At 44.8% G+C, this 26,091-nt stretch overlaps 1 protein-coding gene across 3 annotated transcripts; it reads right to left on the reverse strand.

The window, feature by feature from the left end:
• Positions 1-298: 298 nt before the first annotated feature.
• Positions 299-20,340, reverse strand: SNN (stannin). 3 transcript variants are annotated; one of them, XR_013218202.1, is made up of 3 exons: positions 18,119-20,340; positions 1,996-5,386; positions 299-1,698 (listed from the first exon to the last, which is right to left on the reverse strand). XR_013218202.1 is itself a non-coding variant. In XM_077275183.1 (2 exons), the coding sequence occupies exon 2, from the start codon at positions 5,324-5,326 to the stop codon at positions 5,063-5,065; it is 264 nt and encodes an 87-aa protein (XP_077131298.1). In that variant the 5' UTR covers positions 5,327-5,386; positions 18,119-20,340; the 3' UTR covers positions 4,352-5,062. The 3 variants fall into 3 exon arrangements, 2 of the variants coding, with proteins under 2 accessions (XP_077131298.1, XP_077131299.1); XM_077275183.1 differs by lacking the exon at positions 299-1,698 and having other exon boundaries at positions 4,352-5,386; XM_077275184.1 differs by lacking the exon at positions 299-1,698 and having other exon boundaries at positions 4,352-5,386; positions 18,095-20,340.
• Positions 20,341-26,091: the final 5,751 nt, after the last annotated feature.

Here is a 26,091-nt window from a genome sequence, read left to right on the forward strand (position 1 = left end):
GGTTCCCTTTGAGAACTACAGGCAGATAGATATTCTCAAGAATCTGCCTCCAGAGATTATTTTAAATAAAAGGGGGAATTACCAGATTCTCAGGAAGATCTATGTCCAGCCCATAGATCTTAACAGCTCATTTACATTATGAAAAATGTAGATTTCTCTGGAATAAAAGATCAGATCACAGGTATCATTTGATTCCGCTTCCTATGACCTACACGTCCGTATAGACTGCTTAGATGGGTAGATCTTACTGATATATTCCCTTTAAATATTGTAAACCATAACAATTAAACAAATAGGCTTTTTATTTTTTTTAGACATTCTCTTATTGGGACCTGCTAGAAAACTGTACAGAATTGGTACAACTACTCCAGAGGTACCATATGGCGAAACCTTCTCCACATCTAGTTGCATTAGCCTAGACTCAAGCTGCCCAGTTCTACAGTATTTTATATGTAAGCGCCCCGCATGCTGCATGCAGTGTTATAGCGGTACACGCTTATCCTGTGTGACGGTTTCTTCATTTATATTTAATTCTTCCTTATGTGAATATTTTATATGCAGAAGAAGGAGAATAGGGATAAGAGAATGCTTAATGTGAACAACGCACATTTGTGAAGAAATGGTCCAGTCTTGTGTTTCAATGTAAGTTTATTGTTATGGCTTTTTTGCACAATCTTCATATGGCACAATTATAACCAGATCTAAGTACTACTGAGAACTGTAAGATGCGCTCTACACGTCACATCAAACGGAAAGCCTAATTCTACAGGAGGAAGTCGTGATGGTCATACCATCTATTGGCATTAATCTATCAACTGTACTGGACTGTAACTCCTGCAAAAATCTACTTTATTTTACAAGGTATAATAGTGTCATTTAATTCAAGAGATCAATGTAAATAGGAAATACCATTGGAAAATGGATTGGTGAGGAAAAAGGAAAAGCATCTGTCTATAAAGCATTGGTTTACATTTGGGGCATGGGATCTCGATCTTTTGTGGGGGAATTTATTAATACCTGCATTTTATACACCAGTCCTGAACAAGCGTGCTGGAATAGGGTGGGCTACATTTATTAACAGGCCTGGTCATACATTCAGCACATTCTGGGCTGTGCAGGTGCCACAAGCTGAAATTTAGGCAAGTACTGAACTCAAGAGACTGCATTGGCATGTAAGTTTGGGCACCCCTGGTGACAAATACTGTTACTGTGAACAGGTAAGTTGAAGATTAAATTATATCTAAAAAGGCCTAAAGCATTTTACGCAAAAAAAAAAAGTGTCATTTTCATTTTAAAAGTTACAAAATGAACCAATGCAAAAGTTTGGGCACCCTTGGAGATTTGTGTGCTCAGATAACTTTGACCAAGGTTTCAGACCTTAATTAGCCTGTCTGGGTTATGGCTTGTTCACCATCATCGTTAGGAAAGGCCAGGTGATGCAAATTTCCCAATTTTCTAAAAACCCTGCCTTCTCTAACCAGGTGCCAAAAATCAATAAACAAAAAAAAGTTGCACTCTGTAGTGCTAAAGCATGTCAAATGTGAACTATATGATATATGAATAGCAATACGGCTTCTGGATACTAGGAAAAAATGAGACGCTTAGCACATAATTTTGCCAATTCAAGCATGCCCACCAACCAACGACAAGGTGGCCTCAAAACTGATGGGTCCTAATGTGTCTTATGTGAATACCTCTCTAAGTCTACGTTCACATTAGCGTTCGGCGCCGCAGCGTCGCCGCATGCGTCATGCTCCCCTATATTTAACATGGGGGCGCATGGACATGCGTTGTGCTGCGTTTTGCGACGCATGCGTTTTTTTGGCCGCAAGCGTTGGGCGCAGAGAACGCAGCAAGTTGCTTTTTTTGCGTCCAACTTTCGGCGAAAAAGGACGCATGCGTCGCAAAACGCAGCGTTTTAGCGTGCGTTTTGTTGCGTTTTTGTTTGCGTTGCGTCGCCGACGCAGCGGCACACAACGCAAATGTGAACGTAGCCTAAGATTGAAGTCTGAATTCCTGGGTAAATGTGAAAACCTCTTATATGTCTGATTTTATGGGTAGGCAGCACTCTACTGCAATTAAAATCCACCACATGCTGAAGGGCGGCGTGCTCAGTCAGAAAGCTAACATACAATGACAAAAAGACTGACTGGCACTTCCATGCTAATGTGAACAGGTGCCAACTAGGAGTAGCTACCTCCATATACAATTGTATATAGAACTGTATTGTATGTAGAATACATTTAGACTAGATACTTGTGTAAACGTGCACTACATTGTGTTTGGCTTATGTCTGGATCAATCTTTGCTCCAAAATTTAGCTCCAAATTTTTGCCATACGTTGGTGCGTGATAAACCCTCTGCCTTTCTATGCAAGAGTTTCCCCTTGACAATCCCTGTGCAAAAATAAAAAAAATAATATTTAAATGTGGCTCGTGGTATGTACTATTTGCACATTTTGATAAGTGACTGTGCCAGTGTCTATCCCCATGCTGTCTGGTGAGCAGTAGGCACCATGTGCTAGATACTTCGTATGATCGCATGGCATCTCAGCCTTGTGCCAGCACTTAGGCCCCAATGCATAAAAACTAGCGCAAAACACTTAAAGTCACATTTTTGTGAACCTGTAGTTGCGCCAAAATGTAGCAACTTTTGGCATTTTCAGCCAGCTCCACCAAAGTAACGCCCAAGGTCTGGACTGGAATAACCTTTTTCTTCTGGAGATACTCAGTAAGGCACGCACCACTGACAAAATTAATTTGATAATTAATACAGCACATCTTATTCCCGCACGCCCTTCATCAAGACTGGTTTTTGAAACGCCAGACCTTTGCTCCTGGGATGCAGGATCACACAGAATAAGATATTTCACTTTCATTTATGTTTTAAATTTCAATCTAAAGGAAATGCGTACATCAAAATTACAGGTAAAAGAAACCTGATTTAGTAGGGGTGACAGTCTTTAGATAAAAGCTAGTGATGAGTGCATAGGCTCGTTACTCCAGGTTGCTTAGGGTGCTCTGGTATGCACCGAGGTATCACGGGTGCTCGAGTGACTTGTTCCAATCCTTGCAGCTGCATATTTTATAGCCACAAAACGTGGGGATTGCCTGACAAACACGGGCAATCCCAGCATGTTTTGTGGTTGTTTAACAAGCTGCGAAACGTGCAGCCGCGGGGACTCAAACAGGTCACTCAAGCACCCTCGGCAAACTGGAGTGACGAGCACTTGCGCTAATCACTAATAAAAACATACAAACCTGAACTCATACAGTGTCAGCGTATTGCAAAAATGTCTAGTCTGCGTTTTTATCATTGCTTATATTCCAGAGTCCACAATGTAGGGAATACAATGATGACTTTGCCTAGAAGATGGCTGTTGGGGGTGGACAGACACTCAAAAACACAATTTCGATCTATCCACCCTTCAACTACCGAGTTGTCCTGCTAATTACTTCCTAATAGACTGCATGATCCGCATTAAAATGAGTGGAGGGCTGCGGGGCGAGGTGGGGACATCCCCCTGACTATAATGGGTAAGCATACATCCTTGGAACTCTCTTGAATTTATCCTGGGGCTCAATGGGCTTAGAGTTGATCGCTGTATTGTTTAATTTCATGGATTGTTAAAAGCCGGTGTGCCTCTATATAGATTAGATATTGGGTGTGTGTTTCCTTGGGGTGTATTGTTTTGTCCTCTCTGAGCCGCTGTCTACCTCAGATTTCCTCCGTTTTAAGTCTCTTGATGCATTTAGCATGTAGATATATATTTGGAATATTCTTTGTACAATCTTTTCAATAAATGAACTTTTTATACACGATGTTTGGGACATTTGTGCTCTATTTTCTTGTGGTTGTATTAAAATGAGCGGAGCCCATTATGGAAGGGGCTATCTAATAATGTCAACGCCTGCCTAAATTGTCTTACTAGGGTGTATGGACCTCAAAAGAAAACCAGAAGCTTGCATCTTGATTCATGCCAATGCAATAGGTGAGGGACCATGCTAAAATGTATCCATAATTACTCCAAAATTGGAAGGTGGCCATAAAATCCTGTATAGCATAAGCTAACCATACCTGCACCAGCTTCCTTAGAGTATCGGCCATTCATTCCCAGTACAGAAGTCATTGTGACATTGGCCAAGTGACTGAATTTTCTTTAGTGGATGGGTACAGACCCAACTAGCAATATACATAAATGGAGCCTATCAAGAAAGTCATTTGGTACCAAAAGAACCAAATTCACTCCAACTTTAGACTATTAAGGATAATTGCGGTACTGTAAGTGGCATTTGCCAACTCTTACTTTGCACTACATACTAAGAAATGACAGTTCTAGGTAAAAACACTGTACATTATTCATCAGGACAATAATTTATGACAATGAGGACAAACATACAAATGTAGGAATCGTCATGAAAATCTAAAATGCTCATTTCATCATTATACAAAAATAAAATCTCTAAATGCTCTTCTGCCGCATCCTCTCCTGGAGCCTCCTGGCACATGTCTTGTAAGGCATTTTCCCGATCACAGGCTCCATTTGGAGGTCTACCGGAAGTGGCAGGGTCACTGCAGTGATAAAGCTAAATTCAACAAATCCAACACAGCATGGTGTACCCCCTTTTTCCTTCCTAAAGGACAAGAGTTTGTAGTGTGTAGATCCATAAGAAAAGTCCAGGTTCGCCATGTAAGAATTCATCAGTGGGTTAGACATGGTTAATGGAAAAAAATACAACCTTACCCTTTAAATGGGGTCATCTGCAAATTAATACATTAAATCAGCTGGACATTTATAAAACTTTAGGTTATGTACACTGGATGAGGCAGAGGACGTTCACATTCCAGGGGGTGTAGTCTATAAAAGCACGATGAAGCACATTCAAGTAACACAAGGTATGAACATGGAGGATTGTAGGAAAGCACTGCGCGCATGCAGTGTCATCAGCTAGAGACGGGCTGCTCCGGAGGAATCTCGCCATCCGAACAGTACACGGGTCTATTATTTTCACAGTATCAGTTCTGCTTTCTTCACGCATGGTGGCTGGAGGGATATGGAGACCTAGCTATGTGTCTCCGTGCCATTGGGTGTCAGCTTGGCTTTCTTCTCCACCAGAGGGCCTTTAGCAGAATACTGAACCAAGAGAAAAGGCTCTTTGGTCTCCCCTTCTCCAACGATGCTTTCCTCATCCTCGGACTGGCTGAGCTTTTGCAAACGAAGGTAACACCAGCAACCCAGAATTAAGGCACCGAGGGCTGCAATGGCGATGAGAATAACAATGACTGTAACCACGCCGGTGGTGGGATTATGGTCCATGATAGACATGGCTGGGGTTAGGTGGAGAAGTTCAAGTCTTCAGCCTTTAATCCAATGAGATGGGAAACTCTGCAGAGAAAAAAAGAATAAATTACTGATGGTGGAGAGATGGACGTGGTCACAATGAGGGTTTATCATGGATGTCTTGGATATAGCATTTACAGTTATGATGCCAGAGGCTCCAGAACAGATCACAGCCCATCCTGAACATAGCAGCGTCAGACCAGTCCGCCATTCACACTAATAATGCTCATCACGGACTAATGACATCAGAGATCGAGGCACATTAATGGCTGCTCTCTCTAACAACCTTTATTGGAACATTTCAGACACAAATACTCTCCTATAAGTAAATAGGTCTAAAAATTCCATTCATAAAATGCTGCCATCTAATACATGTCCCTGTAAACCTGTAACCATGGCCCACAGCTGCACACATCATACCTTTGAAAAATAGTTTACAAAGGTGCCGTTCTGCATGGAAAAAAGTGTTAAGCAGTCTGATTCGTGTCTCCGGCCCCGCGCTCAGCTCCACTTTTCTGCCTGCAACTCCCTTTCACTGACATCCCCTACATATGGTTTGGGAGGGCTCATCTACATCAAATGCCAACAGATTGTGGGCAGAGCGCCATCTGAAGATATCCAACCACTCGGCACAGAATGTCGTGCAGTGCCGGACCTTTATGAAACCAGTTTTTAAAAAGTCCAGTGCCCAGTTCCTTAGGTTTCCATACTACTTCAGGTACATTGTCCTTTTAAACCAAGACACATCCAGTAAACCTGCTGGTTATCAGACAGTCGCATTCAGTTGACCGCTATTCCTCCTGACCCCAACTTCATAGTAATGCACACTCAATTTGGACAAGCATGCATGTGCTCTCAGTGGCAAGTAGGACACGGCCAAACATCCGACGGCAGCTTATATGCTGTGATAAAGGGTAGAGCAGGGGTCTCAGACACGAGGCCCGTGTGCCGAATGCTGCCCGCAGGTACGTGACCTCCCGCAACGATGTGTCCTGGTCCACGGGGCCACGGCCGCACATTCAATTGAAATGTATGGCGGTGCAGAGAGCTGGTCTCTGCACTACAATACCAATAGTAGCCAGCAGCTAATCAGAGGTAGATGGCATGGTGGGGCGGGCAGCATACGATGTAACTGCCATGCACTGCCCCAGCTGTGGGAGGAGAAGAGGACGCCGTTTGCCAAGGAAGCAGAAGACAGGTGAGAAGGACTTCTTTAAATGTGTATGTGAAGAACAGTACAAAGGGGGCCATCCCTGCAAGATGGGGACCAGGCTGGGGGACCGTCACTGCAAGATAGGGACCGTCACTGCAAGACGGGGACCAGGCTGGGGGACCGTCACTGCAAGACGGGGACCGTCACTGCAAGACGGGGACCGTCACTGCAAGACGGGGACCGTCACTGCAAGACGGGGACCGTCACTGCAAGACGGGGACCGTCACTGCAAGACGGGGACCGTCACTGCAAGACGGGGACCGTCACTGCAAGACGGGAACCAGGCTGGGGGCCCGTTACTGCAAGATGGGGACCAGCCTGGGGGACCGTTACTGCAAGATGGGGACCAGGCTGGGGGACCGTTACTGCAAGATGGGGACCAGGCTGGGGGACCGTTACTGCAAGATGGGGACCAGGCTGGGGGACCATTAAGATGGGGACCAGGCTGGGGGCCATTACTACAAGATGAGGACCAGGCTGGGGGACAGCTACTGCAAGATGGGGACCAGGCTGCGGGACCATTACTTTAAGATGGGGACCAGGCGGCTGGGGGACCATTACTGCAAGTTGTGGACCAAGCTGGGGGGCCACTGCTGCTATATAGGGGTCGGCTGGGGGACATTACTACAAGATGGAGACCAGGATGGGGGACATTGCTGAAAGATGAAGAAAAGGATGGGGCAAATTACTACAGGATGATAACCAGTACTGTATGAGGAAAACTGGTGGACAAAAAAAAAAAGTTTCAAATTAAAGTGTGAAAAAAAAATTGCCACTAAAAATGCTGTTTATGTACAAGCAAAAGTATACAAAAAGTACATGTTTGTTATCGCCACAAGCTATATACCGGTAACTGTACCATAACCCATACAATTAATGCCATTTGAAAAAATTAAACAAGTCAAAAATGTAAAAAAAAAAAAATTAAATAATGATCGGAAGGAGTTTAGAAAAAAATGGTATCACCAAAAATGTACCGGTAATCTCATCCTGCAAGAAATATAGCCCATTAAATTCTAATTTTTTCTATGTGCGACCCACATACCCAGCCGAGATTGAGACCCCTGGGATACAATATGCGGAAATTAAATATTGCCAATCCTTCTTCGAGGGGAGTCACTCAGGACGAATCTATACAAGAGGCCCAACTGGTAAGGCCAACATTTTTAGGTTTTGGCCAACTTAGCTATGTGTATGGGGGCAATTTGAGTCCTAATGAGAAATCGACACAGTGAAACATACCCCAGAGCCACTAATCTGCACAGCAAGGACATCTTCATTAAAAGACCAGCCCTGACCATATGTTCCACCCTGCCCAGATCATCCATTAACCATATATACACACACACACACATCACAAATACTACAAAAAACACCCAACACAACCACACACATCTGCAGCACCTGGGATTTTTAATAATCACTTTGTGCCTTCTGGGCCTTTCAAAAAATGCAATTCATAGTTAGATCAAAAAGACTGAGCAGAAGAGTCAGAGGTCAGAGTATTCACAGGCGTGAAAAAAAAAAAAAGTCGTCAAGACACCGTGTAGGGCTGTATCCGCTCATTGCCATGAAGGGAAAGCTTTCAGTCCTACTCCTTGGCAGACAGATCCAGATTTATAGCCATTGTTTCCTTGCCAAGTGCTGATGTTGTGGCTTAATGAAGACTTTCTTGTCTTTGGAGAACTCATAATAAACCCAATGCTCTTCAGCTGTGGTGACCCCCAACTCAACATGTGGACCCTCCGATATAATAATAAATATGAATGATGGTATGACAAATCTGAACATTAGGATGGACTGGGACCTGTGGGAGACTGGTGTGCTCTTAGAGCGCCATCTGCATGTGATTTTTTATTCCGAGCATTATGACACTGTATTGTGCACTATGTTGGGGTTAGTATAATTCTGTAATTATACAGTGTTTATAGAGAGGTTATGGTAATATATACGGCATCTATTGTTTTATATGAAGTATGATATGGAAGTAAGCATTGTAATTTACTGTTGTCGTACCATTTGCAGGGCTGTGGAGTCGGCAAGCCAAACTTCCGACTCCAGAGCCCTGGCTATTAGTACTCTAACACAGTGGAAAGTCCATTTTCCCTACATCAGACCTTGGGATCACTACAGTAAGTGGTGCAGCACATTTTCTCATTCTCTATGTAGAATTAAGGCATAGCAGAGCTGTGGAGTTGGAGTCTGTTTCCATATTGGTAGAGTCGGAATAAAATGGACCGACTCCAAATCCTTAAATATATACGGTAGCTTATTATTATTAGACATTTTTATAGCACCATTTTTACATGTGCTACTACATTGGGTTCAGTGTAGGATGTGCTGTAAAAGTTTCCATAACAATTTGGGAAAGTTATGAAGTGTCCTATAAATGTCTGTTCTGTTCCTGACCTAAGGATCTCGGCTTTTAGTTGAGATGAATCTGTGCTGCACTTTATGCACATGTTCAGTAGTGACCAGTGCTATTGAGTCGGAGTCATAGAGATGAATCTGTGCCGCACTTTATGCACATGCTCAGTAGTGATCAGTGCTGTGGAGTCGGGGAAAGTGGTGAGTCTGAGGATAGGCTCACTGCCCATAGCCCTATTGCATGGATGTAAAAAGTTGTATGATTTTTTTAATATAGGTGTTACACAAGCCGGCATGGGAAGGCCTGTAGGGTGATGTAGCAAATACCTATAAAAAAAAAAGCTCCATTTCAAAGGTTTATTTCTAACGTGTAATTCTTGGATACAACAGATTATGTCTTGTTTTACTCCATAAATATACACATTCCTGTAAGGATGAGAGTAATACATGCATCAAGATCCTCACTGCATGAATAAAATAACAAAACCTCGCAGCTCCTTAGAATCCTGGCAGTAATTCATTATATACATGGAAACCACAGCTTTAGATTACCCCAGAATCAATATTCTACACCTCTTATTTTTACTCTTAACTGCAGAAAAAAATCAATACATCCAGTAGTGAGCGGTAATTGACCCTAAGCCTTAGAAAGCATGTAGCGAGTACTAGGCTTTTACATACCATACACACAAGTTAGATTCCGTGCCATCTCTAAGGGCTCATTCAGACATCCAATATCTTCAGACATGCTTTTTTCACAGATCGCACTCATACCTGTGATAGTCTATGGGGCCAATTACATGGCCGTGATTTTTTTGTGGACTGAGGGTCAGATCAAAATCAATAACGCAAGTCTAAGGGTCTGGGGGGGGGGGAGCGGGGGTTTATCAGACTGCACTCGGATGACTTCCGAGTGCGGTCCGATTTTCATGGACTGTCAGCAAGGAGAAGGTGAAGCTTTTTTTTCTCCACGTACGAGAAAAACTGACGACACTCAAACCAAAAATTCTGATCAAAGTCCAAGACAATCAGTTTTTCGCAGAGGTCTAGTTGAGCCCTTAGTTCTTTACCTTCAGCCAAATCTGATCCTGGTAGTGCCAACCTTTAAATTGGGCATTATATGTGAAGAACACCACCACATGGGAATCTACTTGTACCAGATCTTTCAGACAATGTGCCATTCCATACTAAAAGGGTTTATGCGGTATCCAATCTGACGTCAGGCATTGAGATGACACTACCGCACACGGGACAGGGCAGCTGCTGAGGAACAGGCAGGTATAACACAAGTGTCCGGTTTTAATAGGATGGTACATGAACACTACACATTTCATTATGGCTGTATCAGCATTGTAACAGTCCCACCTGACATGCAGCAGCTCCGAATCTACACCCATTATAAAGACTGGGAGGAAGAGAGCGCCACTGGTGATTGATAGTGTCTTCCCAACCTGTGACTCTCCAGCTATTACAAAAATTACCACCCATGTACGTTGTCTTTTGGACATGCTTTACCTTAAACAGACCTATAGGAGGTGTATGACATTACATAGAAAGGTTACTTTTTCCCACAGAAGAGACACCATTCAAGTCCATGGACCATGCAACATATTGTAGCTCAGCATCATACAACAAAAACCCAAAAACAAAGAGTAGTGATGTTTCTACAGATGGGAAGGGGGCAACTCCTCTAATATTTGCAGTGTGCCATTTAGAACACTGGTGTCTTCTTATCGCTCAGCTATTAGAACTTGGGTGCACCATGTACTGTTTAGGCTACTTTCACACTAGCGTTGTTTGCTGAACGTCGCAATGCGTCGTTTAGGAGAAAAAACGCATCCTGCAAAGTTGTCTGCAGGATGTGTTTTTTCCCCATAGACTTACATTACCGACTCATTGCAACATATCGCCATGCGACGGTTGCGTCGTGTTTTGGCAGACCGTCGGCACAAAAAAAAGTTACATGTAACTTTTTTTTGTGCGTCGAGTCCGCCATTTTCGACCGCGCATGCGCGGCCGAAACTCCGCCCCCTCCTCCCAGGACCTTACAATGGGGCAGCGGAAGCGTCGTAAGACGACTTCCGCTGCCCACATCGGGCATTTCTTTCACAACGTGCGTCGGTAGACGCATAGCGACGGCCCCATGCCGACGCTAGTGTGAAAGCAGCCTTACACCAGTGTTCCCCAAGAGCCACCAACGGGTCATGTTTTCAGGATTTCCTCAGTATTGCCCAGGTGAGAATTCCATCATCTAGACAGGCAACAATTCCACCTGGGCCATACTAAGGAAATCCTGAAAACACAACCTGGTGGCTCTTGAGGACTGGAGTTGGGGAACACTGGTTAACACCATTAAGTAAGAACAAGTAAACGCAATGTAGATCAAGACTTCCAGTGTTCCTCCCAGCCCTAAAGCTCCGGGGACATCATCACAAACCACCCCACATGGCTTCAGATGAAGGAAGCTATAAAGCCTCTTCCTTCATCTACGCCATATGATGCCATACGGAGCCTGCAGGACATCAAACCATGAGGAACCCATCACTGTCTTGCATAGATCTTGCTTGGTTTGGGGGCCGGAATCCTTTCGGCAGGTTCCTTTCAACAAAATGATGAGCTGAATTTTAGGAAGTTCAAGGAATTACTAACTTAAAAAAGAAATTCCAATGAAAGCGGAGCCACCATGTACGATTTGTCTTGTTCTCAGGAAGTGCAACAGTCTAAATCCTCCTTTATTACTGTAGTTTATTGGATATTTTATCTGTCAGAATACAGCATGTGATCCAGGTTATTACTTCAGTGTAACATACACAGAGGGGGCTGTCTACGCTGCGTGGCTCATGTCCAAAACACCAATGTTTAATCAGTGGAAAATTCCATTGTAAGCTCGATGAGCGGACCCTCGGCTGCTCAGTCACTTCCCTCCGCAGTGACAAACGCATCTGTTTTCTCAGTACTGCAAAACTGAAGCAGTGCTGACAATTACTCAAATCCTGGGAAAGCTAGAAATGTGCTCAGATGGATAAATAAAACATGACTGCCTGCCACATATCGGCTACCAACCTTACTAAGGAAAAGAAAGGAGGAAAACTATAGGTTCAGAGCTTCCCCAGTGCATTGTTTAAATAGGAGCTGCACTTTCATTTTTAGATTTAATTTTTTAATAAATCAATAGAACTAACGGAGAAGAAACTTAGTAATATAATGATTTTAAAAAATACCTCTTATCTGTCACTTCTCTTGTTCAGTCTCAAGCACGCCTCAAACAGGTCTACAAATCTGCTCCTGTGCAGAAGATCCCTGGATGCAGTGCCCATAGAAGGGATGAAAAGGTACAGATTGTGGAGGGAGTGCAGGGCGCAGGCGCGGGATTCTGGGGCCGTAACTGACGTGCACGGGAGGGAAGTAGTATTATAGTGCAGAGGTGGCAGGGATTTTGTCCAAGCACCTCATGCCCCAGAGCCTGAAAGAAATCATTAACATAAGGAAAGAATATAATATTTTTCTCCAACAAGACCATTAATATGAGGCATACAGGTAGGACTAATTTAACATCTCTATTACCTGTATGCCCATATCAATAGGTCATAGGGGGTGACAGATTACGGTAACTTTAAGCAAGTTGAAGGTAAAAGGCCCAAAGTTAAAGATGACGTTTCTTTTTGTATTTTAGGATATATATGTTATATATTCACCTTTGACATTTTAAACATTACAAAAAAGAAAAATGGGCTGATGCAAAAGTTTGGGCACCCTGCACCTCCTTTAACAAGTATCTTAACTTGTAAATGCTTTTCGTAGCCAGAGAAGATTCTTTCTTTTCTTGTTTGGGAGATTTTCATCCATTCTTCCTTGGAAAATTCTTCCACTTCTGTGAAATTCCTGGGTTATCTTGCATGCTCTGCTATTTTGAGGTCTAGCCAGATTTTCAATAATGTTTAGATCAGGGGACTGTGAGGGCCATTGAATAGCCTTCAGCTTGCACCTTTTGAAGTGGCTTATTGTGTATTTTGATGTGTGTTTAGGATCATTATCCATTTGTAGGAGCCATCCTCTTTTCAACTTCAGCTTTTAACAGATGGTGTTAGGTTTGCATCAAGAATTTGTTGATATGTCATTGAATCCATTCTTCCCTCTACTCATGAAATGTTCCTAGTGCCATTGGCTGCAACACAACCCCAAAAGTATGATTGATCCACCCCCATGCTTAATGGTCGGCGAGATATTCTTTTTCTGAAATTCTGTGTCCTTTTTCCTCCACATATCTTTGATCATTGTGGCCAAAGAGTTCTATTTTAACCCCATGGGTCCACAGGACTTGTTTCAAATATGCATCAGGCTTGTTTGGATGTTCTTTTGCATACATCTAATGCTGAATTTTATGGTGAGGACGCAGGAGATGTTTTCTTATGATGACTATTCTGTGAAGGTCATATTTGTGCAGGTGTCTCTGGACACTAGAACAATGTACCACAAATCCAGAGTCTGCTAAATCTTTCTGAAGGTCTTTTGCAGTCAAGCGGGGGTTCTGGTTTGCCTTTTCAAGCAATCCTATGAGCAGCTCACTGAAATTTTGCTTGGTCTTCCAGACCTTATTTTGGTCTTCAAAGTTTCTGTTATCTGCCATTTCTTAATTATGTTTTGAACTAAGGAAAGGGCAACTTGAAAATCCTTAGCCTTCTTAAAACCTTCTCCTGCTTTGTGGGCCTCCACCATTTTCAGAGTGCATTTTTTTGGTGCAAGCTTAGAGGAGGCCGAGTTTTTATAAAGCTGGGAAATTTGCATCATCTGAACTTTCCTAACTATAATAGTGAACAAGCCATAATCCTAACAAGCTAATTAAGGTCTGGAAACTTGGTCAAAGTTATTTGAGCACACAAATCTCGAAAGGTGCACAGTCTTTTGCATCAATCCATTTTTTTTGTCATTTTGAAAAAGATGAATATATAGGCCCCTATTTACCAGTGTACTTTAGGCCTCTATTTATTGTCTGCACACCATTCATTTAAAGGGATTGTTGACCTATACTTAGGATAGTTCATTAACATTAGATCAGTGGGGATCCTACATCCATAATGTACCTGAGTGATAGAGCCTCCGCTATCACTCAGGTACATGATGACACTACAGCTCAGTGCATACATATCTTTACTTATTACATGACTACCTGAGTCCCCACTATTTTTTCTACTTTGATCCTTGGTTCATTATACACCATCATTTGCATCACAGGCTTCTTTTCCCTCACTGTGTGGCAGTTTCTCCTTGTTTTTACCACTGTTTTACATAGTAATTATACATTACCTTTCTATTGGGTGTTTTATCTATGTACACCCTCTCTTGTTGTTTGCCCACCTCACCACAGTCATTCTTGATTAATAAAGGTTACTATTTTAATACTAATTATCCATGTCTTAACTCTTCTCTGTTTTCTCTGTTGGTTCTCTGGTTATTTTCTGATAGCGAGTTTGCATGCATTTACCGGACTGATGCAAAAAGACCTATTTACCTACTCATATACTATATTTTTATTTCATTTACTCGTACATCTTATGTAAGTGTATGCACAGTTCATATTATCTTATGCTTTGATCCTTCTCATTTAATTACCAGCAGACTGTCCTAGAAAGCCAAATCTACCAAACAAATCTAAAGCTGCTATGGACGACTCCAAGCGCAGAATCAGGCCACTCATACTCCCATATTACAGTCAGCATTTTGCACCAGTATTCGCAAGCTAATGCCAGGAAAATACAGAAGAGGAGAAAATCTCTCCATTTGTGTCTTCTCGTTTATGTTTCACTCTAAGTACTGATGAACAATACTGATCTATGTATACAAGTGTGAAGGGGGTCCAAGGCTAGGAACGACATACTTCTACCAATTAATCTATCAGATCCTGATAGATCAGGAAAGCCTTTTCCATAGCTTGGGTTATATGCTGCAACAAATGACCCAGGGGATTTCAGGCATTGTTAAAGAAAACCTTACACTATTACTAACATATGGCTGCTTTAGTAAACACTTGTTTTCCATTGAAATAATTCAGATGCATATTTTCATGCAACTCTGTTGAGATGTTCCTCAGTTATTCCTCCTGGATATTTATGAATTAACTAAGTGTTACATTTCCTTGTATCAAAGTACAGTAGCCATATAAATTAGACACAAGTTTCCCGTCCATCTATCTCCTCAACTGATCACATCCTGTTGTCAATATTTTCATAAACTGGTAGGAGGAAAAAAACATTTGTAAACATGCTTCATAATTGTTATAACACAGGGAAAAGAAGTATTTATTCCAACAGATATGTCAGGAGACCAGGCAGATCCCTTTTAGCCCCTATATAAAGATTACAAGTCTTATTAATCCAGTTTGAGAAGAGATATTGTCTCACCAGGGATTATCACCTATAAGAACTCGAGCATTAGGAACTTCAGGTGATACAAGTTGTTTTCTTCTTCATCACAAGTCTCTGCTTGTTGTTTGTCATGTGCTGACTCTTATGTGTCACCCCCTGGGACCATCACCTGCCACATGCACACCGTAAACAAGACTTCATAATGCTTCTTAACCTTGTAGTGCATGCTTACAAGGAACAGAAACATCTAACGAGGTTCCAAAATCAGGCGCACCATTCACTGAGCAAGCAGTTTCTTGTAAAGCTGCATTTACTATGAGGACCCCCAGAACAGGGTCTTGGAACTCAAATCCAGAACCTGTGGACATGCAGTGGATCTCTCTCGAGATTTCACAATACAAACTTTATATTTTCATAAAGTCGGATTTCAGGTCAAGTGATCGAGGAGGACAGGAATGGCGCTGGAAAGCAACGCAACACACTTACACTACACATTACATACATATATAAGGAGTTTGCTCTAGTAATCTGTTTACATTGGGTGCCGTACAGTGATCGCGGAGGAAAAGCGGAGTCTTCTTGCACCTTATTATAGAAGCTCCACTCAGCACTTCCAATGTGTGACAACATATGCTCTGCGCAGAGATTAACTCCGTGTCACCCAGTGCAATGCAACTCCCACAATTTTACTGAACTTGTTATGCAGATGTAAAGACGACCTATTACCACATTTGCTTGTTGAAACATTGAACGGGACACAATGTAATAGTTGTTGGAATAAAACTTTGTTATTTAATTTCCCTTTGTTATGGAGATATTAGGAATTAAAGTATTTGGCACCTAATGAAAGTGCAAGTGAGTGTTATCAGTTACTATTTACGGGGGGGCGTGTACTTCCCCCTGTATGATCCTGGCCAATCATAACCTGGAAGCAAGATTCAAAGGAAAGAAGAATATGCCCCGGCCATTTCAGACAAGCAAGTCATTAGAGGGCAATGTAATGCATGCTTGGAAGAAAAGGGAGGTTCCAGCAGGTATAGTGCTGGCAGAATGAGGATGAGGAACCTGATCCAAAAGAGTGGTCTGCAAAATAGAGGATTGACATCTGCCGGTCCTATGAAATATTTTGTGGGGGAAGAGGACAGTTACTGAATGATAACTATACACTGATCCGCCCTGATTCAATATTACAGATTTCTTTAGTGATCGCGTATTTCTGTTATTTCTTGTCTCTTTATAATAGTAAATACATTTGTTTCATTAAAACCTAAGTGACAACAGATTTGATTTCTATTCCGCTTCCACATATATTATGTTACTGACCCTTCTGTAATAAACGATCAGTGTGGTTGCTAGGAAACAAATTTTGCCTTTTCATACTATGACGACAGTTTTAAGTAAAATGGCAGATCTAGACCAAAATCCCGTAGAAGCAGATGGAGGCCAGCAGCAGAGCTCAGCACTATACATCCTCAGCTCACAGCGCAGATTGTAACTGGATCCCAAGGAAATCCCGCATCGCACATTCCTGCTATCGCCCCCTGAAGAAATAGGAACAATCTGGAAGCCTGAAATCCCACAGACAAGGAATCTACAAGGACCTGAAAGGCATTATACGTCCCTGCACCAGATCACACATCCCGCTGACAGCTGCAGCCGCCTCAGAGCCCATGTGCCTGCATGTAACGGGATTAGACGTGCCCTGAAACGCTGCACGACACAAAGGGAAGGAGTGATGGGGCGCAGTCCACAGCAACCGTCAGCCCAGAGCAGCCGCGCCTGGGAAAGACCCAGAGACACGCCAGAGGAGAGAAATACGCGCAACCCGTCCGCAAGGTGCTGAAATATTCCAAATCAGATCATTCAGACCCCGGAGACAAGGAGATGTGACGTCCTCACGCACCCCCCCCCCGCCACAGTCACGCACCCCCCCCCCCCCGCCAGTCACGCACCCCCCCCCCGCCACAGTCACGCACCCCCCCGCCACAGTCACGCACCCCCCCCGCCACAGTCACGCACCCCCCCCGCCACAGTCACGCACCCCCCCCGCCACAGTCACGCACCCCCCCCCCGCCAGTCACGCACCCCCCCGCCACAGTCACGCACCCCCCCCGCCACAGTCACGCACCCCCCCCGCCACAGTCACGCACCCCCCCCCCGCCACAGTCACGCACCCCCCCCGCCACAGTCACGCACCCCCCCGCCACAGTCACGCACCCCCCCCGCCACAGTCACGCACCCCCCCCGCCACAGTCACGCACCCCCCCGCCACAGTCACGCACCCCCCCTGCCACAGTCACGCACCCCCCCTGCCACAGTCACGCACCCCCCCTGCCACAGTCACGCACCCCCCCTGCCACAGTCACGCACCCCCCCTGCCACAGTCACGCACCCCCCCGCCAGTCACGCACCCCCCCGCCACAGTCACGCACCCCCCCGCCACAGTCACGCACCCCCCTGCCAGTCACGCATCCTTCTCCGCCAGTCGCGCACCCCTCGTCAGTCATGCACACCTCACCACCAGTCACCTCCTGCCAGTCACGCACCCCTCGCCACAATCGCGCATCCCGTCGCGCACCCCCTCCACCACAGTCCCGCACCCCAGAACAGAGGGCTCAGTGCTCCCTATTGATGCCCTCACACTGCACACACCTTCCATCTACCACCATGGCACTGCATGCTGCCAGGGACCCCAAGACCGAGCACCATTGCCTCCCTCACTGTTGCCCTCCTGTGGGGCAGGCTGCTCTGTATAGTGCCAGCCTATGTATGGCTACCACAGAGATAGCGCTCAGGCCGGTATATACACACACAGTATATGCAGCGGGCGCTCACCGTCTTCCGGGCTGCAGCGGAACTTGCACGGCCGTCCTTCAGCTCTCCCGGCGGGCTCAGACTGGTCTGCAGCGCCGCATCCTCCGAGCTCTCACCACAGCCCTGCTCCGCGCTGGTCTAATTAGAATAACGATACCCCCCTACTTATAAACTACGCTTACGTCAGACGAAACAATCGACCAATCACAGACTTCAAGCACAGCGACAGCTGCAGGGAGGGGGGCAACGTAGCAACTGGGAGCCAGCTGAGATCACGTGACGCGGAGAGCACGTGACCTACCGTGCCGTGCAGCCTGAGAAACGAATTCAATTTAAATTGCGATATACAGAAAGATAAACGGCTGAATGTCTGCGACACATAGGGTGCGACATATAGGGTCAGTACGACACATAGGGTGCGACATATAGGGTCAGTACGACATAGGATCACTGCGACATAGGGTCAGTGCAACAGATAATATCCCAGTGAAACTTTCTATAGCCTATACATAATGAGGGGCACCCACTGGAGGCTGTGGCCACAATTGTGCTGGCTTTATTCCTGCTTTATTCCTGCTTTATTCCTGCTTTATTCCTGCTTTATTCCTGCTGCCATATATTTATAGTGGTTGTTTTGCAATAAAAAAAAGTGTTTTTGACAACAAATACCTATGACTGCTATTGTAACGTCGGGGGACACCCTGGCCGAGTGTTGTTTCCACACTATAGAGAAATGGGGGTCTGTTACCTTAGTGATAGGCCACTGCAGACCGCATGCTGTCGCTTGGCAGAGCCGGTCAGGGACCGATGAAACGTATATACAGGGGGGCCATTTATACCGGATACACCAAAATAAAATGGGAATGGTTGGTGATATCAACTTCCTGTTTGTGGCACATTAGTATATGGGAGGGGGAAAGTTTTCAAGATGGGTGGTGACCATGGTGGAAATTTTGAAGTCGGCCATTTTGGATCCAACTTTATTTTTTTCAATGGGAGGAGGGTCATGTGACCAATCAAACTTATGGAGAATTTCACGAGAAAAACAATAGTGTGCTCTGTTTTAACATAACTTTATTCTTTCATGAGTTATTTACAAGTTTATGACCACTTATAAAATGTGTTCAAAGTGCTGCCCATTGTGTTGGATTGTCAATTCAACCCTCTTCTCCCACTCTTGACACACTGGTAGCAACACCGCAGAAGAAATGCTAGCACAGGCTTCCAGTATCCATTGTTTCAGATGCTGCACATCGCGTATCTTCGCAGCATAGACAATTGCCTTATGATACGAGATGTGTAGCATAGATGAGGTCTGCTGTAGTCCCCACTTCCTGATATGAAGGATCCTTCTGCCACTTGATACTTGCTCACTCTAGAACGTGCTATCCGAGTATGGTCTCCCTTCTTCACACACAACACCCATAAACAATTAGTATAAACAAAAATGTATCCATCTACTGTCCCTCCAAAAAAATTCTATAGTAAAGCCGTCTATTTTTATATGCTCTAAAAATTGTAAAATTCCATGAAAATAGAAGCACTTGGCCGACGCGTTTCAAGCGTTTAAAGCTCTTAACGTTAAAACCTATGATTAAGGGAGCTCAAAACGCATAGGAAAAGTGTTTCTATTTTTATGTAAGTCTACAATTTTTAGAGCATATCAATAAAAGATGGCTTTAATATAGAGTTTTTTGGGGGGACAGTAGATGGATACCTTTTCATTTATACTAATTGCTTCACCTGGTAATTGGCCCCAGGATTTTTTCGAACACTGCACCGTCTGAGGTCTATTCAGTTGGAGAGCTGGCGTGTTCTCCCTTTTCCTGTTCATACCCATAAACAATTATTATCTGCGAAATATTGGACCATAGGTCTTCCATTTTCTTTGCTTTCTATCTGCCTAAGAAACAGGAACTGAGTTCCTTTTGCCCATTTAACACCTCACTTCATGGGCTGGCCCCAATAGTTACCTTATCCACTGGTTAGCTAAGTGAAGCAGGCCACAAAATAGATAAAGTCTTCAGGAGGGGTGTCCACAGACCACAGCTTCTTCACTTCTTTACACTATCATTGTCACGGGGTCCTTCTCCGGTATCACGCAATCAACAGAGCTAGAGTATAGTAAATAATTCCAAGACCTTTATTTAGGCAAAAATACGAAATGTCCATATAAGATCCACAACACAAAGGATAAAATAGTCGAGAACACAAATGCAGTTCAGTAACAGGATAAAAGTCCAACAATCCAGCAGACAGAGGATAGCATAGTCCATATACTCTTCTTTCTCTCTGAGATGCTGTGAACACATCATCATTCCACACAGGACTGATCCATGTTTCACCTCCCTGATCTTTTAAAAGTCTCCCTCCTCATTCACAGGTCAGGAGGGGGAAGGTCTCAGGGGCTCATTGTTTCAACAAGCTAGGTCGACGTGTCATTAGCATATTAGCAAACAATACAGTGTTGTGTGGGCTGATAGATGGCAGCAACAGCCATTCATCAATTAGCAAATAACTCATCCAACAAGAGAACACCATGAAAATAAGTAAAATAGAAATATACACAAAAATGATACCCACATAGCATATCACACCATCACGCCCTCTCCCCCCTCATAATAAGTGAGCACACTATGAGGTTTATACAGACCTCTGGCCTGCTCACTTTAGTCCACATTGCTCAGTAGTTTATAGTTTCTTGTACAGTGGCAGGGGTTGCAATAATCATAAGCACATGTCCATAAATTCCCGGGTCCTAGCTTTATGGTCATACCAGGCTTTTTGACTGGACTGGGCCGTTCGCTGATGTTCATTAGCTAAGGTAGCTAGCTGGGCGAGACAGTCTCTGAACTCTAGAACGTAGGGAATGATGGGCGTTCCGGTATCTGCGATATCCCCCTCCAATTGTTCTTTCAGAAGAGTGAGTGGCCCACGGACCTTCTGCTCCTACAAAATGACTTTGTATCTCCCCAATATCATTTGCAAGGAGGATATCTGCAGGAAGTCCTCCCATATCTCCAATCCAGCACAGTTTTTCTCCAAAACCAAAGCTCGCTGTATATATTTGCAGACACCCCCCGCCAGGACAATGGGAATTCCCGGGCCCTGGTGAATTGCCTCGGGTCAAACCACACGGGGGTCAGCGATAGTCAAGAATGCCCCCGTGTCTCTAAATCCTGACACTTTGTATCCATCAATTAAGACATCCTGCAGGTGGCCATGTCGTTCCTCTGTATTTCTGATGGACAAAGGCCGGAGTCCGTACACTCCAGGAGGGGTATATATGGTGCCGTGGTCGGTGGTCCACTCTGGTGGGGGTGGTGGTAGCTCTTCCTCAGGCGGGATGGAGTGCACAAGATGAACTGGACAAGGTGGGGCTGCGTGGGGCTCCCTCCGAATCCTTGAGGGACAGCCAGACTGCAAATGTCCAGGTTGCCCACACCCATAACATCTCCTCTCTGTGATACCCCCAGGTCGTGGTCAGAACTGTTGGGGCCCAGGATTGTGAGGCGTGATTGTCATCGGCTTGCGACTAGGTGGAAGGGCAAATATAATCGGAGGAGGACTGGGTGCGGGAGAAGGCCGTGGTTCATTGTCCAGAAGCCTCCTCCATTGCGGTCGGATAGTAAGGGCTTCATCGGCCAGGGCTGCAGCCCTATCCACGGTGCATGGCGTACGCTCCCGGACCCATTCCCGTACCTCTGCGGGGCACATGGCAAGAAATTGTTCTATAAGGAACGCCTGTATAACATCTTCCACGGTAAATGCGTTTTCTGCTTCCAGACATCTCCGACATGCCTGGGACATCTTATGTGCATACATCCTAAATGATCCCCCTGTAGTGCATGGGAGGTCTCGGAACTTGGCCCTGTATGAGTCTGGGGTGATAGCATGGTAATCCAGGATAGTCTGCTTTACAATGTTATAATCCCGATTCCGCTGTGAGTCAATGGTCCGGTAAGCCTCCGCCAGGCTACCGTTCAGGAGTCCCACTAAGAAACGCATCCAGCCAGAGTGGGGCACCTCCATCACAGCACACTGCTGCTCAAAGTCCTTGAAGAACCCCTCCACATCTCCGGAAGCCTCATGAAATGGCATAAACTCTGTCTGGGTGATCCGTACAGGCTCCCGGATTGTTGGGTTTACATTCCACATTGCGTTACTCCCTCTTTTAAGCTCCATTGCTTCTTGTCTCCGCTGTGCCCGGCGGGCAGCCTCCTCCTTGTACTCCTGAGAGACGCCTGGGCCCAGAACCGCCATCTCTTCTTCGTACCACACCACCCACTGGCTTTTTGGGGTGGGATTCCTCATCTCCAGTGCTCGTCCTTCAGACAAATGGGAGTAGGTGGTCTGGCTAACACCCACCAGTAGGTCAATTAAGGCCTCTTTAGTCAGTCCCTGGTAGTTCAGGCCCAGGTCTCTGACTCTCTCCTGTAAACTGGATACAGTCCAATTTCTGTACTCACTCTGCGGGTGGTTCTCCATTAGGTTATGCTCTGTTGATCCCACCGCTTGCCACCAGTTGTCATGGGGTCCTTCTCCAGTATCACACAATCAACAGAGCTAGAGTATAGTAAACAATTCCAAGACCTTTACTTAGTCAAAAATGCGAAAGGATAAAATAATCCAAAATAATCCAGAACACGAATGCAGTTCAGTAACAGGATAAAAGTACAACAAACCAACAGACAGAGGATAGCATAGTCCATATACTCTTCTTTCTCTCTGAGATGCTGTGAACACAACATTAGTCCACACAGGACTGATCCGTGTCTCACCTCCCTGATCTTTTAAAAGTCTCCCTCCTCATTCACAGGTCAGGAGGGGGAAGGTCTCAGGGGCTCATTGTTTCAATAAGCTAGGTCAACGTGTCATTAGCACATTAGCAAACAATACAGTGCTGTGGTGGCTGATACCAGATGGCAGCAACAGCCATTCATCAATTAGCAAATAACTCATTCTACAAGTAAACACCATGAAAATAAGTAAAATAGAAATATACACAAAAATGATACCCATATAGCATATCACACCATCACAATTATGTTTCAGTAATAAAAAAAAGAAGCCACCCTCTTCTGTTCCTTAGCGCCTCCTCCCCGCCGCCGCTCTCTCTGCCGGCGTCACCCTCCCAACCAATACCCTATCTCTGCCACGGCCGTTCCCTTCCCCGTCACTGTAGGGATATGGGGGCTTTTCATGGAAGGGCTCACTCACAATTTTACCTAAGAACTCTGTCATGAATAAAGAATGGGATCTAACATCCTCCAGGAGCAACGTTTCACAACAATCTGGGAGCAATTTGCTGACAGCCAGATGCCAGGTAAAACTGCCAAAGTCTTGAAAAATAAGGGTCAACATCAACACTATAACTATTCAATTGTTACATAAACTTGATGTATATCTCAATATACAGTACAGTGGGGAAAAAGTATTTAGTCAGCCACCAATTGTGCAAGTTCTCCCACTTAAAAGATGAGAGAGGCCTGTAATTGACATCATGGGTAGACCACAACTATGAGAGTCAAAATGAGAAAACAAATCACCTTGTCTGATCTGGCAAGATTTAGTTTGCATATTATGGTGGATAATAAGTATTTGGTCACCTAAAAACATGCAAGATTTCTGGCTCTCACAGACCTGTAACTTCTTCTTTAAGAGGCTCCTCTGTCCTCCACTCATTGCCTGTAGTGATGGCACCTGTTTGAACTTGTTATCTAGTCTGGTTAGGGCAGGCATTAGGGCAAGCAGACCAGGCAACCTCCTAGGGCCCCCCCACTCCCCCGCTATGGGGCCCCTGAGTAAGAAAGGCCTGGGGCTGCCCCCTCCCTGCATTGCACATTGAACTTATTGGCATCATAGATGCTGATACAGTTGAAACCAGTGATGGAGGAGAGAGCATCATGTGGCACTCCCTCTCCCATCACTCCACCTCTGCCTGTGACTCAGTGTGTGCGAGCAGTGGAGCTGATCAGATGCTGAGACGCTCTGCAGAAGCAAGAGCAACAGGGGAATGAGGAGGAGAGGTAAGTATTGTGTGTGTGTCTGCTGATCGATACTGTGTGTGGGGGACTGCACTATACTGTGTTGTGTGTGTGTCTGCTGCACTATACTGTGTGTCAGGGGACTGCTCAATACTGTGTGTGTGGGGGCTGAATTATACTGTGTGGGGAGCTACTGTGTGTGTGTGTGTGGGGCTGCACTATACTGTGTATATGGGGGGCTGCATTGTAAAGTGTGTGGGGGCTGTACTGTGTGTGGAGGCTTCACTATACTGTGTGGGGGGACTGCACTATACTGTGTGTGGAGGGCTGCATTATACTGTGTGTGGGGGGCTACATTATACTGTGGGTGGGGGGCTGCATTATACTGTGTGTGGAGGCTGCACTATACTGTTTGTGTGTTTGTGGGGAGGCTGCATTATACTGTGTGTAGGGCTGCATTATACTCTGGGGGGCTGCAGTATACTGTGTGTATGGGGGCTGCATTATACTCTTAGGGGTTGCATTATACTCTGAGGGTGCTGTATGATACTCTGAGGGATCTGCATTATACTCTTATGGGCTGCATTATACTGTGTGTATGTGGGGGACTGCATTGTACTGTGTGTGGGGGTTGCACTATACTATGTGGGGACTGCATTATACTCTGAGGGAGCTTCTTTATACTCTGGGGCTGCATTATACTCTGAGTGGGCTGCTTTATACTCTAGTGGGCTGCATTATACTGTGTGTGGGGCTGCATTATACTCTGAAGGGGCTGCATTATACTCTGAAGGGGCTGCATTATACTGTGCATGGGGGGCTGCATTATACTGTGTGTGGGGGGCTGTATTGTACTGTGTGGGGGCTGCACTGTGTGGGGGGCTGCATTATACTGTGTGTGGGGGGCTGCATTATACTGTATGTGGTGGGCTGCATTATACTCTTAGGGGGCTGCATTATACTGTGTGTGTGGGGGCTGCATTATACTGTGTGTGTGGGGGGCTGCATTATACTGTGTGTGGGGGACTGCATTATACTGTGTGGTGGCTTCACTGTGTATGGGGGGCTGCACTATACTGTGTGTTTGTGGGGGGGCTGCATTATTCTGTGTGCAGTGATGCATTATACTCTGAGGTGGCTGCTTTATATTCTGGGGGGCTGCATTATACTGTGTGTGTGGCGGGTTGCATTATACTCTTAGGGGGCTGAATTATACTCTGAGGGCGCTACATTATATTCTGAGTGCACTGCATTATATTCTAATGAATGAGATAGTGCCCGATAACGAAATAGATGTGAATATAGGTATGGAAATATAATGAAACCCCTAGTCTTAAAGGCTAAATGCCAAGACAGTTCATAGAGGACTTAACAATACCCATGAGGGTAGGTCATACTTACATCAAATGATGTGTGTCATGGCATCTGCATGTATTTCACCCACAGCATCATCATATGTCTCCTGATGAAGCTGTGGGTGAAACGCATGTAGGGGCCATTAATTTGTTTCCATTCCTGCTTGCTTTTTCCACAGATTCCATTGTCCGTCGGTATGTCTTCACATATGGTGCATAGAGAATGTCTTTATAATTTGATCTTGTTGATTGATCAGCATTTACTATATATATTTGTCTATTTGCTTTCCTTGATATGCCTATGACAAACGGCACAGTATCATGCCAGAAACACGTAAGGTTTTTTAATTCACTCCCCTGTTTTTAGCTGCACTTTATGTCTGAATAAGAGAACAATCATTTTCACCAACCTCGTTGGAGTGCCTTTCCTTTTCTAACTGTTCATCAGTAGAAAACCTCTCCTGCGTCCTCATCATAAAATTCAGCATCAGAAGTATGTAAAAGAACATCTAAACAAGCCTGACAAATTTTTGAAACAAGTTCTGCTGACTGATGAAGTTAATATAGAACTTGGCTCCAATGATCAAAGGCATGTGTGGAGAAAAAAGGGCACAGAGTTTCAGGAAAAAAAAACATCTCGACAACCATTGCG

Source organism: Ranitomeya variabilis, chromosome 7, assembly GCF_051348905.1.
Source record: "Ranitomeya variabilis isolate aRanVar5 chromosome 7, aRanVar5.hap1, whole genome shotgun sequence".
NCBI lineage: Eukaryota > Metazoa > Chordata > Amphibia > Anura > Dendrobatidae > Ranitomeya > Ranitomeya variabilis.